The sequence below is a fragment of the Phallusia mammillata genome, chromosome 2, assembly GCF_965637545.1.
Source record: "Phallusia mammillata chromosome 2, kaPhaMamm4.hap1.1, whole genome shotgun sequence".
Classification (NCBI taxonomy): domain Eukaryota; kingdom Metazoa; phylum Chordata; class Ascidiacea; order Phlebobranchia; family Ascidiidae; genus Phallusia; species Phallusia mammillata.
Window position 1 is genome coordinate 1576432 of NC_137253.1, and position 17182 is coordinate 1593613.

The following is a 17182-nucleotide window of genomic DNA, read 5'->3' on the forward strand; positions in this document are numbered from 1 at the left end:
TCCAGGTTGGCTATTTTTGTCTGAAGTTTATAAAGTTGGTTTATAGAGTTTCGGGGCCAAACTTAGGTTGGATTTGAGTTGTAGAGAAACTGTGCCCAATGTTTATGAAAACTAATGACAGTAAAACAGAAAAATCAACACAGAAATAAAAATTAAATTTGCGACAAAAGCAAAATAGTAATTTGTACTAGTTCCCGGAAGGAAAAGTGTCTTTTACATTACACGTGACTGTTAAAAACCTATTTTAAGTTACCTAGAACAGTATGGATGTCTGAAACAGCCAATCGGATCTAATTTAATAGTAATACTTACGAAACAATCATAACATAAAACCCAACTTGGAGAAATTTGCGATTGTTAACCAGTTTCATGCTGTTCTCTCTCCTTTATCGAGTGCTGTGTCTAAAATAACCTAAAAATAAAACTAAAGCGTACTTTAACTTGTCAAAAATCTAGACAATTATAATTGTAAATTTATAATCTTAATCCAAATTTTCTCACAAGCTTTGCTGAAATAAAGTAAAGATAATAAAAAATCTAGAGTTGAATATGTATGGGCACGGGGATATTGTTGATGCAGAAAATGCTGACAACATTGAAATGTATGATGCTCCACCGGTAGCACCGAAAACTACTCAGTTTAACCAAGCGGACTACACAAGACTTACCTCCGTTGTAAAAACGAACATTAAGAAGATCGCACAAAATGTACAAGATTTAAAGAGAATAGTTGAGCAGTTGGGCACTGAGAATGACACTCATATTGTCCGTGATCGACTCCATGAAAGAAATAAAACTATAAGTGAGCTTGCTAAAACAACAACTACCTCTTTGAAAAAGTTAAAGGATATGGTTGAGGCTAAAACCCCACCAGATCATCAGAAGAAATTACAAAACGATCGGCTGACTTCGGACTTTAAGGATATTTTAAACACTTTTCAGCAAACACAGATGGAAGGAGCTGACAAAGAGAAGCAATATGTTGTCAAGGCTCGGGCGGCAAGTACAAGTTACAATGAACGCGATGAAGAAAACCATGCACTGATGCAAGAAACAACTCAACTCCAGCAAACACGAATCTCTGAACAGGAATTAAAGGACATACAAGACAGGGAGAAGGCTTTACGGCAACTGGAGAACGATATTATGGATGTGAACCAAATATTTAAGGATCTTGCTAGCATGGTTGAGGAACAGGGCGAAGTTATAGATAGTATAGCTGATAATACTGACAAGGCTGATGTAAAGGTTGAAAATGCTGTAAAGCAACTTGAAGAAGCAGGAAAAAAACAAAAATCAGCAAGAAAGAAGAAGTTTATCATTATTGGTGTTGTCATCTTAGTGTTAGCAATTATTGGCCTTGTGATTGGTGTAAGCGTTTAACACTATTTCAGGCAATGTTATGTTATGAAGACTTTACCAATATAACATAAGCAAACTAAATATTTTACATATTTTGCAATGTTTCTTGTACCATGTACTTTATGTTACAAATTGTGTCATTATATTGTAGATGCTGTACTGCCTTTAATCCTGTGGTTTAAAAAATAACACAATCAGATGTTGCAGTACAAATGCTATGCTATGTCAACTTTAAATAATTATACATAAAAGTATGTCAGCAAGAGTTATGCCTGTTTTTGATTAATTTACCTTTGGGTTTGTAGTTGCATGTGGATAACATACACAAACTAATTTTAACAGTAGTGATTTGTTTTTGCTTCTGTTGTTATAGAAACATAGACTTGTTTGTTTGTATTTCATTTAAAGGATTAAAATGACCTTTTTTTCTTATTTTATGGTACAGTTTAATATGCCAGCTGCTGTAACAGTCTTGTTATGTTCGTATTAATTTGTACAACCAACGGCTTTTATTAAAAGTTTTGTTACCTTGCACTAGGGTAAATTATAAAATCACTAGCAAAGTAATTTTTTTGCATTTTTGTGTGGTTTCATTTCCTTGTTTCTGAGTTTTTCATGATGATTGTAAATTTCACAATCCTGGTATAATTACCCTGAACTACTGTTTGTCAGTCATCAATCTCTATTTAGGACTATTTAAATTTTATCTAGCAGACTGAAAATGAAGAAAAAATGAAAACAAAAAATTAGTTAAAAAATTCTATGTAAGTTGTCGCATAGTTGTTGACTCACAAAAACTATTTCAGATTTACAGTGGAGAAACACTTGGTCGCATGTCATGTAGTTTTGTTTCATATTTTCTTTGTGGTTTACTTGTTTTGCCTTTTTTGTAATTTTTTTTACCCACTTCGTCTATTTTATGATGATTGTGTGTCCCTTCATCTGTATGCATGTGTAAATCATAATAGTTTTGTGACAAAACTAATCATGTCTCATATTTCCTTTCAAAGGTTTTTGCGATAATTTAAAATGCTGTCTGTAAACAGCACTGAGGCAGGTAATTAATCTAATTTACTTTTCATAAACAAGGTGTTACTTTGCTTGAATTTAGGCCACTACATTGAGTAATTGCATTAATTAGTTAACAACGTAACTAAAATAATTTCTATACATTTGTTTTAATTTAAATTGTTTTTTGCTGAGCTAAACTGAGTTTAAATATGTTTAAATTTAGATGATGATTGGTCACTACACTAATTCCATTTCGTAGCTAGTTTACAACTTATCAAATTATTTGTGTACATTAACTCTAATTTAAATTGTTCATTGCACAACCTAACACAACAAGTTCATAAAAATATGATTTACTTTTCAAATATTTTTTACATTTAGACGATGATTCACTTTTTGTCGATGTTGAGTCAGTGGAAGTGTCGAAAAAGTCATTGGAAAGTATGTAAATGGAAAATTTGTGGTTAAAAGTTGTGTACACACCAATAGTGACAAAACATAAAAATGTATAGACTAGCATGGTATCTCTTGTATTGTTGCATGTACAAAAATTTCTTTCTATCTTTGTGATTCATTGAGCATGATTTGAACAACTTGACCACAATTGAAAACAATTTTTTTTGCAGATGTAACTTCTGTTCGTCCAAAAGTAAAATGTCATCACTGTGGTTATGCAAGCAGAAGTCCCGACCACATCCGCAATCATCTTCTGTGAGTGATTTTTCTGTTTGTGTTAAATTCTAACTGGATTTTTTATTACATTACACTGTATAAATCCCTACATCAGTGGTTTCCAATCTTTATTGACGAATTCCTCACTTAACAATTCAAAACATTTTCATTCCCCCCAATACACTACATAGTAGATGCTAAACCATACCAAAAACATTTAAAATTGGGTCCTTTCTTAATTTCACAGGTTATATTCTCAGAGCTTTAGCGTCTATTTACGAACCACATGTAAAAATTAAAGTAAATTCCTGCCCCAAGTTTTAATTTTTTTTCTCTGTTGGAACCACTGCCTTACATTTTGAGTTTATGTATGATTGGATGAACTAAAAAACTTTCAACAGAAGGTCAGACTAGAACAAGTTGGCAATTTTCCACGTTGTACTTTCATGATTTCATTTCCTCATTTCAGTGAGCATCATTATGTCATCACAAAGCATAAATGTCGATTGAAAAGTTGTGATTATTTGGCAACAACACCGAGTTTATTGCGACGACATATTCAGGTGAATCATGGAAACACAGAGGAAAAGTAAATGAAATTATTGTTTAGAAAGTTATTTACTCAATACATTTTCCAAATATGAATGATTTATATTTTAGTTTTCAGGGTTAATGAAAGTGTGTTAGTGACAAACTGCTACTATGCAGTGACAATACAAAAGTAAATAATTTTGTCCAAAAAATAAGCCTAAGTTGGTTATACAAAGCAAAATGTGTTTTTGTTTGCATAAGATTTGTGTGCAAGTTATGTGCAATATAATATTTCAGTTGTGAGCAATTGTCTTTGAACTTACTATTAAAAAAAACCCTAATATTTTGAACTTAATATTAAAATTATTGGTTACAATTCCTTTGCCAATAATTTCCTCAGAAAAACTTATATGTTTTTTTTATTCTCTGCAGCCAGCAAAAGCTATTACACTGTACCACTTGTGAGTTTACCACATCAAGTCCAGTCAATTTGAAGCGACACACAAAGTTCACACACAACAATGGAGAACAATGGACTTGTTCTATTTGTCCATTCACAACAATGGCTGAAGAAGAATTGAAATCACACAACAAGCAATTACATGAAGCGACCAATTTTGTTTGCGGAATATGTGGATTCAGGTTTGTTTCTTTAAAAAACAAAAACCGTAATTGCTTCACGGCTTCCAACACGAGATTGCCATTTACATTTTTAAGGGGGCCACAGGTCCTACAGGGTTACTTGAAGGGGGCCCACGAGGTCCAAAAGTTACTTTTAGGGGTCCACGGTCCACGAAAGGTTGAGAACCACTGACTTAGCCTGTGTTGCTCAGTTGGCTTCTGACATGGGTCCCTTGACTTATGGAAATGCTTGGGAGACCGGCTGATTCGGTGTTACGCCGTACTGTGTTTTATACATCAGTGCTGCTGTGATCGCTGGTTTGCATGAGCGCTTCAGCCGGGGTAGAGTCCAGTATAAATTTATGTTCATCTTAACCGCAAATGCTAAGTTTATTTATTTCAATTTGAGTTTATTTCGCTTGGTGAACATAGCGGCACAATTGCACTGAAACAATCATCAAGTCGGAAATAGCTGCGCAACGTTATGGAGTGCAAAAACATGGTGGCATAATGAATGCACGCGCTGCAACTACACCCTGTTTTTGCCATAATAATATCATATTATGCTGGTTGTTAAGGCTAAACACAGAACTAACGGTGGATTTGTTTTGTCACAAACATTTGTTCGTTTCAGGGCGACCACTGACGCGAGAATAAAATGTCACGTGATCAAAAAGCATTTCAACAATTTCAAGTTTGGAAAAATGAAACGTGGAAAACGAAAAACATCATGATTGTGAAACTTGCCGGTTGATGCCGCTTGAATGACCACTGGAAAATACTAGATTAGTTGGGTGTTGTAGAATAAAAGCAGAAACGTCTCTCTACCCCCCAAAATCGAATAAAGAAGATTATTTTGCATTTGTTGTTTTCAAACATAGAAAGTCAGCAACGCCCAAACTAGTTCATTTGAAAAATGTGCTATTTAAAAGTGAAAACATTCTCTGGTATATTCAGGGTTGCCATACCGTCCTTATTTCTAAGAAATGTCCTTATTTTTGACTGTAGTCCTTTTTTTGTCTTATTATCAACAATTACTATAGTCAAATCCCTGCTACATCCTAGACGCGGCCTGTTGTGAGATGCACAAAGTATTTTCTGCGAACAACGAGTTGCTGGAAAAGACTGTTTCTGGCCAAAATATTGCAAATATGATGTTATGGCTCGAAAAAAAGCAAAGATTTGTTCAAATACGTTTCCTTCGTTTCGCATAAAAAATAGTTTTTTGGTTGTCCTTATTTTTGGTTTCAAGTCGATGGCAACCCTGGGTATATTTGGACCTGTGGGTGACAAAATGCGAAAAACGAAAAGTTTTTTTATTGGTCACAAAAAGAAATTTTACCCACAACAATGTAGTTGCCGATTTACATTTTTAACAACTTTTGTCCTGTTGTTCCTGCAAATTGTTGCGCGAAAAGAGAATGTAGTCGATAATGCGCCGCATGCTTGAAAAGTTTAAAATCACTCCCATACACTACGAGGCCACATGTTGAATGGCGCTGACGTTATACGCCACCCACCATACCGGGTCCGTTATTGTGAAAATAAAGTGTGTTACGATATAACGCTATCCTTATTTCAACCAAGTGCATTGGCATCAAACCTGCAGCTCTTTTAACAAATTTGTGCCGCTAAACACCGCAAAACGTAATGTGTGTGGTGTGGAGATTTAGATTGTAGACGTTCAGTAAAGCATTTTCCATGCGGATCCGAAACCATGTCTCTAAAATGCTTGGAATTTTGCATAAAGTCGGCTCTCAAGTTTCAACTTCGTCCTTTCCTGTGCCCAGGGTCCCACGGCGCAACCTGGCACACCTGGGCACCTGTCTAAAAGAAAACCATCGACACCTCAATGCGTGTGAGAATATTGGGGGCGGGAATTCCCCCTACCTACCACTGACTTCGGTTTCTTGCAAATTGAAATTTTCAGCTGCTCACACTTTATTACAAAACAAAAACAAAGAAATACACAAACAAGATGACGTCTCAAAGCTTGCGCATGCGCAGATAGCACGCCAGGAAGAGCACGGTTGTCATGGCTACCATTATGACGTTGCACATCCAGGGTCGCTCCAGAAGAAATACGTCATCTCCTACCACTTGAGGGAGCACTTTGTTACTCGGATCGTACGAGCTGAAATGCGTAATAATGATATGAATATTGCGTAACAATGGGAAAGTTATGACCTCACCAATATGTGACGTTCACTCGACTTCTACCGGATTTTCCGAAGTTGGTGATGCGTGACTTGATTTCTATGGCGCGACTCTCCCGCACCGGATTAATCATTGTGGGACAGGGCGCCACCAGGTGGGCAGCAAACTCGTTTAAAACCCAACTCTAAAAAATATTTAATATAACAACATGAGTTTTCCATTAAACAGAGTTTGTAGAAAGTCACAAATAAACTGCTGCAAGTTGATTCTTACCATGTAACAATATCTTGTGATACTGACGTATTTGAGCCAAGCCAGCCACTTGAAGGCGCTGTCGAGGTTTAGTAAATAACCGGCGAAAACCTGAGATAGAAAAGTTTATCAGTAAACATTCCATCTTTGACCTGGTTATCCACAAAATCGGAAATATGAAATTCAGCCTAATGCACAATAAGTTTCCCTCTGTTCCACAACAGAAAAATATAAAGCGGGTTTCGTGCAATACATTGTGACATTCATGTTTAAATTAATATATTTCTGTCCAGAGATATTCAAGACGTGACACAAATTTCAACTCAAACGAAATGTTGCTGTGAACCACAACGCTGAGGATTCGATTTGAGCATTTCAATCAATCATATTAAAGATTTGAATTATAATGTCGTGTTGTATTTTAATTACCAACATTTTACCACTACAATGGTTGCCGCGCGTTCAAAATGTTTGGCAACCAGTAAACTTAATTTTGCAGAATAAGTCATGGATATTGGAAACACAATGGTTTTAATCTGCAGTCAAAATCCATTTAAAAAACAACTTTAGTTTTTTGCGAAACTAAGTTTTCAACCACAGCTGTTTAAAGAAGTGTTAAAACCTTGATCCTGATCGTGTCGGACGTCAACCCGCTTTAAATGGTTAATACAACACTCCTAGGATTTAAACCCTAAACCTCTCACCTACCGCGGTCAGTGTCATGTAGAGCACGATGATTGTCCTCCCAGTGGTGAAAGATCTACAAGCGACAGCCGCAAGCAAACACAGCGAGTCACATGCGATTCCACTGCAGAAAGTTGTCAACGTGAAAATTAGGAAAGCTGAAGTGTCAGATCGTAAGCCTGAAAATAAAACTGAATTATCCGGAGCAGAACCGGTTCGAACTGGAGTAATGTAAATCTGAGTTCCAAACTTGAAAGTAAATGTATTTATTCTTTCAACTTGTGAACTTAGAGCATGTCTCTTTATCTACTGATGTCGATTAGTTGCACTGAAAAATTCACCCACTTTTTGCCAAGCTTCTAAAAACAAAATTACTTAAACGGTATTGGTTTGTTAACGGTATTGACTCCTTTCATGCAACTTAACTGACAATTTTATTGTTAATTATGCTAAACTTAAAACCCCTGCCTACTCTGCCCTAATGTTTTAACACAACTTAAGTTGAAGTTGCCTGTTTGACTTCATGCTCTCAACGCGCCTCCTGAAGATATTAAAAACTACAAAAGCAGACCATTCATATTCCCCATATCCTTACTGCCGATCACGACCGACATATCGGTGTTGACGTAATCCACCTGCGACGTCACTACTTACCTGTGGACCAGTAAACGACGCAGGAGAAAACGAAAGCCGAGAGAGTACGAGTGAGGAGGACGAGAATGAAACGAGCTAAACAGTAACTTGCCGGTCTGTACATTCCGCTCATCCGTTCGTGTCTGCACAAAATCGGATATATAAACGACCTGGTCCCAAAGTTTAAATGAAATTTTCCGCTAGAAAAGTTAGTTTTTCTGCAGACCCAGGACACTCTGGAGTTAAAACCAGCATCCGTTTATACATCTGTTTGTGGATCAACATAATTCGGTTAAATTTGCTATTTTTTTTAAACCAACCAAATTTACACAAATCTGTGCCGTTAAACAATGCTGCAATCAAAAGTTTTGTGTCTTTTAAACTTATGCCCAGCACGGTTGTTGTTTTTTTGTTCTTACATGAAGAGAAACTTTTCGTTGACTACGAAACTCTTCGCTGTCACCATTGAAGGGACCATTAGCCCGTGCACAGAAAGATAGAAGAACATTCCAAGTCTGTGGGAAGCAGGATTAAGCGGATAAATACAGCTTTCACTTTATGTTAACTTAATCTGTTTCCAGAAGAACAAACAAACAAAAAGGAATAATTTAGTTCCGCTGTTTTCAGTTTGGTTAAAAATTTTTCACCGAAACTTTGTATTTAAATAACGCGAAAAATAGGAAAAATTGTAACGTTTTCGTTTTTATTTTAAACATTTTTTTTTTTCAAAACTGACCTGTTCTGCACGCTTGGTTGCACATCTCCTTGGCGTCGAAAATAAAGAATTGAGAATAAAATTCCAACAACGAAATTCATGATTGTCTGGAAAAATATAAAACGTTTGGAACAAAATACAAATACCATTTTCAAAAATCAGCAAACAAAATATTGTTGATAAACTGACAAAACATAGAAATCATAAACTTGCCAGAGCCACAAAGGTCCGGATTGAACATTTCAACGTCCGTCGCGACAGAATCATCCATTCTCGCAAAAACGGCGACATCACTTTCTCACAACGATTCAGCCCGAACACTGCGAAAAATTAAGTTGAAAAGTTTATTTTATCTTTCATAATCGGATAGACGTCTGGTGTGTTATTCCTCGGTGCTAAGCCATGAGAATACTTTTATTTGATCCTTAGTGTAGTGAGTTGTTGGCGGAACCGGAAAGATAAAACCTAAACTCAGTTCGAATACAATTTGATTATTCAAAGCGGAAATAACAATCTTTTCAACCCGAATTAAGCCCGAAATTGGTGACATTACGACACAATATCGTCCGAGTGTGAAATCAGATCCGAATCAAGTTCGTTTTGTTTAAACTTAAGCCCGAACCCGACTTACAACTCAGTGTGAAGTTATTTGGCTCACCTTTATCTTATTCGAATCCAGTGGTTGGAGCAAAGTTTAATTTTAATAAAACGAACGGAATTAAAACACACAACCTTTTGATTACGCAAACCAGCCATTATAGATTTTTTTTAAAGATTGTTAGTGGAATACTTGGTGATTTGTGCGTTGGTGAATTACAAATTGTGGGTCATGAATGCCAGAACCTCGACTTTATAGGTTGTAAACAATTGGTCTGAACCGAGCAAAGTTTTATATTCTCACCGGCCAAACTTTTTCTTTTCAGCTGATCCAGTCGATTATGGTTGCTTCTGTGCAATTGTGACGTCACATAGGCTTGATTCAACCTCCTCACAATTTCCGTATGTTCTCTAGCGCCCTCCACTGTCGTGACGTCAAGAGCGCTGGAAAACGCTGAAAAAAACAGACAATTTGTTCTACTGTTTTATTGCATTGTTACGTAAGCAACGCCACTTTATGACTTAATATGCCAAAGTCGGGTGACGGATAAAAACGACATATATTGTTCTTCACGGTTCAATGCACAGAGCAAGTAAACAAATCGTCACCTGCTGGGGAATTCCCCGATGCCAAGTACGGTGACGTCATGAATACGTCATTGATGGAGTGCGCCATTTGCTGGTTGTTGCGGATCGCACTGCGACGCAGCGAAGCGGAACGGATGCAGGAACGCGGTGTGGCGAGAACACTCGGTGGCGCAGGTGAGCCGAATAAGATGTCGATGAAATAGTCGGGAGGGGAATTGTGTTTCTCGCAAATGTAACCTGAAATTGAATTGAAAAATTTCGTATTTCTCCATTTTTGAAGTAAAAGTGTTTTTAACGGGGTTCGGATACAGGACACTTTTGAGTACGAATTTCAAACAGTCTGTACAAAGACATTCGTCTTGCAAGTTATGTCATTATCCTGATGAAGGCGTCTTGTATAGGACGTCGAAACGTCGATTGTTTACAATAAAAACTGCTGGATGAGCAATACTTGGTCTAGTCTGTACAAAGGTCGGGCGTTTCAGATTCTTTTAAAAGATGCTAAAATATGAATAAATCTGTTTTTGGAATAAGCGTCGTAAATGGTTTGGTCAGGATACTGCCATAATTTTGTTGATATTATTACAAAATTTACTCGATTTAATCGCCATGCAGAGTCATAAGGATAAACTTTTTTTGCATTGAAACTAAATTAACATTTACACAGACACCAGTTACCTGCGTTTGCGAAATATTCCAACGCACCATCAGCCGAACCATGGTAAATAGTGCGACCTCTAGCGATCAGTGTCAATGTGTCAAACATCCGGTAGATGGCGTAAGACGGTTGGTGGATAGTAAATATTACTGTCCGACCTTTCAAAGTCAAACTGAAAACAACATTTCCAAAAAGTAATACGTCTTAAAAAATCAGTACTTACACTACATGGGTCATAACACAAGAAATGCAAATGTTGTTCCGAAAAAGTTTTAACAAATAAAAAATCATTTTCAATAAACTTTTTGTCGACGAAATTTTATTAATGACATCAAGTTTAATTTGCAAACTTCAATAAAAAAAATGGGTCGAAAATGATTTCTGTGACAAGGCATAAGCCGTTTGGTCAACAGCTAAATTATTAGCTTAAAGCTTTTAAATTTATTAGAAAAGATATTAATAATTGTAAGTTTAACTTTTGCCACCATTCCTCACCTTTTCAACAAACGGATTAAGTGTTTGGACGTCGTCGAATCGAGCTTACTTGTCGGTTCGTCGAGGTACAGAATCTTGGGTGACGAAACGAGTTCCATCCCGATCGCAGTTCGTTTGCGTTCGCCTCCTGATATAGTTCGGCTCGACCAATCACCAACCTCCAATCAAATCACATGATCAACAAGGAGAAGACTTCAGTCATTATTTGTAATAGTGTTACTTAATCCAAACAGGAATTTTGACAATGTATTGCGTTGTTGCTTCAAAAAAAAAAGTTTTTGGATGAATTATTTCAAGTTTGTCCCACACGTCATCATTTTTTCATTTTTTTATAATTTTACAAAAAACTGAGAGAAGAGCATTTTTAAACAATTTGAAAATCTTTTAGTAAGATTCCAATTATTTTTTGGGCTTATAAGCGTTCAACCTTTTTTCTTGTCTACTTTTTTAACACAAAACAAAAACTTTATAAAAAATAGCAAATTAGTGAAACACACAAAGATGGTCTTAATTAATACTAAACGTAAATTATAAATGACCTACAGTTACCTTTACGTTTTGACAGGATTTTAACCCCAGGTCATTTATTACTTCCTCCAATCGCAATTCCATCTCACCCGTGCTCATTGAGCCGTGTCGTCGTAGTATGAGCGAATAATAGATGTGGTCACGCACCGTTAAGTTTGGGTTCAACACATCATCCTACAAAAAAATGGATCCAATTTTAAAACACCTCAAAATCTTATCTTTTCTTTATTAAGGCACATTAACGCTCGGTACAAAGCTCATTTCATTGCTCGGTACATTTTGTTCACTTGTTTACTTGGTATCGCGGCGATATAACGAAATCGAAAAGGCCGAAGTGCAATGGTGAAAATTTAAAACATTGCCGGTTAGTTAGAAATATCGAAAGGGCAGTGGTTCGAATCCCAGCTCAACCAAGCCCCAAGCTGACTCATCGCTGGGGGTAAAAAAATTAAAAAAACACTCAAAATAACTTTTAAGATGAAAAGTTTGACAGCCGCTTTTCTTTCCATCACACTGTTGGCCAACCTACTTAAAATTTTATTACCCCAAACTTTTTTCTCACCCAAGTGGAATAAATGACTATTTTATATTAAACGAATTGCTTGTTCGAGGCCACCTTAAAAAATACGTTGGAAATACCAACACAGGGGAACTCCCTAACCTGGGTAGTGAATCCGGTTTGTTGGCAGAAGTCGTCTCTCATTGGTCGAGCGTTGACCAATCGCAGGCCTCGAAACTTTTTCTCCGCTTTGCGCCCGGAAATGATCTCGAGTAACCTTGGAAAAATGTCACGTGATCGATATGTCTTTTTTCAGATTTGTGCAACAATTTAAAGAGTTTAACTGAATCAAATTTTATGCCAATTTTGTTAATATTTTTCCAAAGCATTTTTCCACACAATTTTTTATGGTGCAAATAACAAATATACTGACCTAACATTACTTCACATTTCCATAAAACAAATTAATTCAAAAACAAACAACACTAACTCACGAGGTTTTGCCGCAGCCCGACGGTCCCATAATCGCGTTTAGGCCTGGTTCAAAAATGCCACTAAAAACATAAAATAATTTTTATCACATTTAAATCTAACTATGCCAGTGGTTCTCAAAATTTTTGGTAAACAGAACAAAAGTTGTTCAAACAAAGATAATTTTTAATTTTATTTTGGTGGATAAGGGTACTTTTAATTATCAATAACTAAAGTATGAGCTTTAAAAGTTGCCATGCACAGTGTTTTTTTAAGGTGTTTTGGGGGACCGAAACGGTCCCCCAAATTTCTCCAGCGGTTTCCCAAATAAGCAAATATGGCTATATTTTGGAATTTAAATGAAACACTTGCGGTCTCTTAAAACTACTTAGCGGTCACCCAAACCAAACCTTGAAATAAACCCTGGCCATGCACACCAGTATTTCGTCATAAAGTCCTAAAACACGCTAGGATGTTTGGATTCTAAAACAACAAATACTTCGCGGCACACTTGGAAATCTCTCACGGCACACAGGTTAAGAATCACTGAACTAAAAGATAAACTAAACACGTGCTTGCCACGCCTACCTCACACCCTTCAGTATCTGTTTGTAGCCAATCCGCGATCTGGGCGGGGCGTAAGCTGACCTATCAGAGCAGCAATCTCTCAAAGCGTCCATGGGAGTCGGCATCGAATCTACGCTGTATGTGACGTCATGATAGCTGATTGTTACGCCCTCTGTGACGTCGACAACGTCACGAATCGATCTGGTCGTCAGATTGCGTTCACTCTCCGACCTGAAGGAAAAAGAAATGGAATTCACTATTTTTTATTTTGTTGTTTGCAACCACATTTGCTCGCACGTAATGTGAGGGGTTCTAACGCTCTCCCGAAATACTTGCAAAGAGCGGTTTTATTCAGTGCTGGATTAACCATTAGGCAAAGTAGGCACGTGCTTACAGGCCAGTCAAAAATCTAGGCCACTTTAAATGATTTGGCAACACTGATAATTCTAATTGTTTAGTTGGCAACCTTAATTTTCGGGCCACTTATAAAATGTGCCTACAGGCCAGCAGACCCTTAATCCGGCACTGGTTTCATTTTCTGTTGGCCTCAGATTAATCTTTAGCTGTTTAGCAATTTCTCCAGAAAAAAAATATTTTGCCGTTTCGACTTCGAATCAACCGTCTAACTCTAAACGCTTAAAGTGAGCGTACGTAAAAATTATCCATTTGCTTCTAATAGATCGGGGAAACGCAGACTTGGAAAACTAGATTTTTTCGTTTTTTCAAATTAGATTAGAATTAAAATTAGAGCATCTCCTTTTTGGCAAATTAGATTAGAATTAGAATTTTCTCAAAATCTAGAAATTAAACTAGAATTCAAACTAGAATTTTAGAATTAGATCTAATCCAACCAACTTTAGTTTGTTTCAAATTTGAACTTGTAGATTTGCACGTTTAAAACAATACGATTCGGTGCATCTAAAACGTGTTCGAACGGAGCTGAGTGCCAAATTTCACTGAAAAACGTTTTTCAGTGATGTAGTTTGGTCATGTTAATTGCATGGTTTTGTGCGCTTTGGATACAAAACACCTTGGACAGGATGATCCGGTGTTTGACGCAAGCTGGCCACTAGGTGGAGTAGCTGAGATCACGTGAATATGAGGAAGAATATTGGAAAGTCCCCCGACCGAGAACCGTCGCTGACTTGGCGCTGAAAGATCTCCGACCGTTACGTCACTGCTGATGACGTTGGCGTAAACATGAGGCGTTGACGTCATCAGCTTGTCAGCCATTACTGATGACGTCGCCGGGGGCTCCGTGACGTTGTTGTTGCTGACGTCATCGAGTTTCGTTTCTTTCGATGTTGTTTCGTTTTCGATGGCGGGTAAGTCACTTGATGCGCTGTCGAGCTCCATCAACAAAAGAAAAGGAACAAAAAGAAAAAACAATAATAAACTGCAAAAACAACACGTATAAGAAAGATTATTTCGTACTTGTATTATAAGTATTTCTTGTACACAGTGGTGGGATTCAGCCGGTTCGCAACGGTTCTATAAAACCATCCCACGAAATTCTATGAGATCAGCGAACCGGTTAGCATTACTGGTTACTGTCAATGGACTTTTTGTAACAGAACCGGCTGAAAAATATGACTTTTGTAACAGAACCGGCTGAAAAATATGACTTTTGTGATAGAACCGGCTGAAAAATATGACTTTTGTGATAGAACCGGCTGAAAAATATGACTTTTGTAACAGAACCGGCTGAAAAATATGACTTTTGTAACAGAACCGGCTGAAAAATATGACTTTTGTGATAGAACCGGCTGAAAAATATGACTTTTGTAACAGAACCGGCTGAAAAATATGACTTTTGTAACAGAACCGGCTGAAAAATATGACTTTTGTAACAGAACCGGCTGAAAAATATGACTTTTGTGACAGAACCGGCTGAAAAATATGACTTTTGTGATAGAACCGGCTGAAATTTTTTTTTACCCCACCATTGCTTGTACATTGTTTCACGTTGTCCACTATGTTAAAGCGACGCTTATTTGAAGTGCGTTTGACGCTTGTTTTGGTAGCCTTGCTACCTTCTTGACCAGTTAATTCGTATAAAGCGCTACGAAGTCAATTAGTGAAGCTACACTGACACTACTGGCAATGTGATTTAATCTAGTTCTGTTCTTATGCAAACTGTCGAGACGCAAATGGATCTAAATTTAATTTGAAACCACACGACTTGACTTAACTTAACTGGAATATTTATGTAACACTAACAAAGTGATGTAACTTGACAGCCGTAAATCAGCTGGATTAGGATGCACGCTGAATGCAAATGCTAAAACATAGCCTCAAAAATGTAACAAAGAAAAGCTAACAAGTTTATTTGTAACTGTCACAACTCCTACCGTTTACAAACTGTACCCTAACTGAACAGAGATCGTCTTGCAACCTTTACTGACCACAAAAAGGCAAAATTGCCCCAAGCACAAGTTTAATCAGCCGCCAAATTCCCGTGATACTACAGAATTACAACAAGTATAAAGAAATTCATTTAAAATATTCAAGAATCGTTAACCAACAATGTATCGCATACATTTAGCAATTACTGATTTTTTTAAGAATAAATAAAAACCTTTTCGCTTCACTGGATATTTAGCGCTTTACCCACTCATGCGGAGATTTTTCCATGCTTGACTGCTCATGTTTGTAAACAAGAATTGGACACAGTATTTTTTACTTTGAGTCAATCACTGCAGTTCGGATAGCTTAAAAATGGCACGGGCAGAACGGTCGGTCTATCTGTCAATCAAACTACCGTATTTCAAAAAGAAGTGGGTTGCTCACAAATTGAAATATTTTTTTTGTAACTTTTCTAAACAATATACGAATCTATTTAGACGAGACTTAGTTCGAACAAAACGCTGTGGGAGTCGTTCATTTAGCGGATAAGTGAAATAAACTTAAACGTTTTTGTAAGTAGATTGTTTTGTGACAGGAGGGTGACTTGACAGGGGAATCACCCATCCGCTTTTTTTGAGGAACTACTTTCGTAGTTTTTTTTATAATAATTCTTCTAAGGTTGATGTCAGTGACAGAATGTATTTTCTTTTCTTAGGTTGTTAATAATGACAGAATGTATTTTCAGCATAATAATGTCCACTGCAAGTTCAACTAGTGCTTATCAATTTTTGAGGCCTCATACTGTGTTTTGTTTTCAAAGAATAACCATTTTGTGAGGGAAAATACTTTTGTATGTCATTAGGAGGTTTCTAATTCATGTAAACCATTTGGTGAATGTGAATTAAGTTGGAAACACTGAAGTAATAACAACTATTTAACTAGAAGCGATAAATCCTATTTGTAAAACTATTTGACCTGTCATTAATGATTGACTAACATTTTGTGTACTTTTGGTGAAGTAACAAGTTCCTGCTCAAACATTTTAGGGGGTTTGAATCAGTCCAAAAATGTTGTTTTTTGTACAGTTTGTTGAGTCAGTAAAAAAATATGTAAAAACAAAAGCAGATCTAATTTCATTCTTACATTGCAAATGATTATTTGTATGTCAAAAACATTGGAAACACATCTGTAACCTTATCTAGTCTGGTGTTGCATTTTAGACACACAATTGTAAATTTTTAACAAGAATATAAATATGCATCAAGGCCCGTCACTGTGTTGTTTGGCATTTGTTTAAAATATTAATAATGGATTTTTTCAGGTCACATGTACTTTTTTATCTATCAAATGTTTTAAATTACGAAAATGTCTGGAAACATTGAAGGGCTGAATTCTCAAGTTGATAAAAACTCAGTTGAGTTTGACAAAGTCGAGTACAAAAAGTTGAAAAGTGAAATTAGGAAAATCTTTGACGCAACGAAGAAAAACAAACATGAATTGAAACGATGTCTTAAACAACTGGGAAAGGGAGAGAAAGAAGTTTTTCAAGAAATCCGTCAAAAAACTTTAGATTCTGTTGACAAAACAAAAACAAATTTAAAAAAATTCAAAAATCTTGTTTATTCAAAAGATCCACCAGATTATCAAAAAAGATTAGAAAGTGATCAGTTTGAAAAAGATTTTGAGGATATTCTCAAAAGTCTGCAAAAAGTAAATGACGAAGCTGAGAAAATGAAACAAAAATCTAGTAATGATGACAAAAATGTTTTGGATAAAGCTTGTCAGCAACCTGAAA

The 17182-nt window shown here is 36.4% G+C and overlaps 2 protein-coding genes and 1 pseudogene across 4 annotated transcripts; 2 read left to right on the plus strand and 1 right to left on the minus strand.

The window, feature by feature from the left end:
* The first annotated feature begins 477 nt into the window (after nucleotides 1-477).
* LOC145212357 (syntaxin-7 pseudogene) lies at nucleotides 478-2372 on the plus strand (annotated as a pseudogene). Its single transcript, XR_013856679.1, has one exon. The product of XR_013856679.1 is annotated as a syntaxin-7 pseudogene (transcript).
* LOC145212358 (uncharacterized) lies at nucleotides 2354-5762 on the plus strand. Its single transcript, XM_080080461.1, has 6 exons — nucleotides 2354-2419; nucleotides 2755-2814; nucleotides 3000-3084; nucleotides 3515-3634; nucleotides 4009-4218; nucleotides 4832-5762. The coding sequence occupies exons 1-6, from the start codon at nucleotides 2392-2394 to the stop codon at nucleotides 4929-4931; spliced, it is 603 nt and encodes a 200-aa protein (XP_079936587.1). The 5' UTR covers nucleotides 2354-2391; the 3' UTR covers nucleotides 4932-5762.
* Nucleotides 5763-6126: 364 nt separating this feature from the next.
* Nucleotides 6127-14433, minus strand: LOC145212356 (broad substrate specificity ATP-binding cassette transporter ABCG2-like). Of its 2 annotated transcripts, XM_080080459.1 has the most exons (17): nucleotides 14072-14433; nucleotides 13063-13272; nucleotides 12498-12557; nucleotides 12166-12280; nucleotides 11526-11678; nucleotides 10977-11134; nucleotides 10502-10653; nucleotides 9845-10060; nucleotides 9540-9689; nucleotides 8852-8958; nucleotides 8660-8745; nucleotides 8343-8438; nucleotides 7945-8066; nucleotides 7315-7469; nucleotides 6628-6717; nucleotides 6390-6538; nucleotides 6127-6331 (listed from the first exon to the last, which is right to left on the minus strand). In XM_080080459.1, the coding sequence occupies exons 1-17, from the start codon at nucleotides 14395-14397 to the stop codon at nucleotides 6184-6186; spliced, it is 2493 nt and encodes an 830-aa protein (XP_079936585.1). In that variant the 5' UTR covers nucleotides 14398-14433; the 3' UTR covers nucleotides 6127-6183. The 2 variants fall into 2 exon arrangements, with proteins under 2 accessions (XP_079936585.1, XP_079936586.1); XM_080080460.1 differs by lacking the exon at nucleotides 6127-6331 and having other exon boundaries at nucleotides 6422-6538; nucleotides 7311-7469.
* Between the last annotated feature and the right edge of the window lie 2749 nt (nucleotides 14434-17182).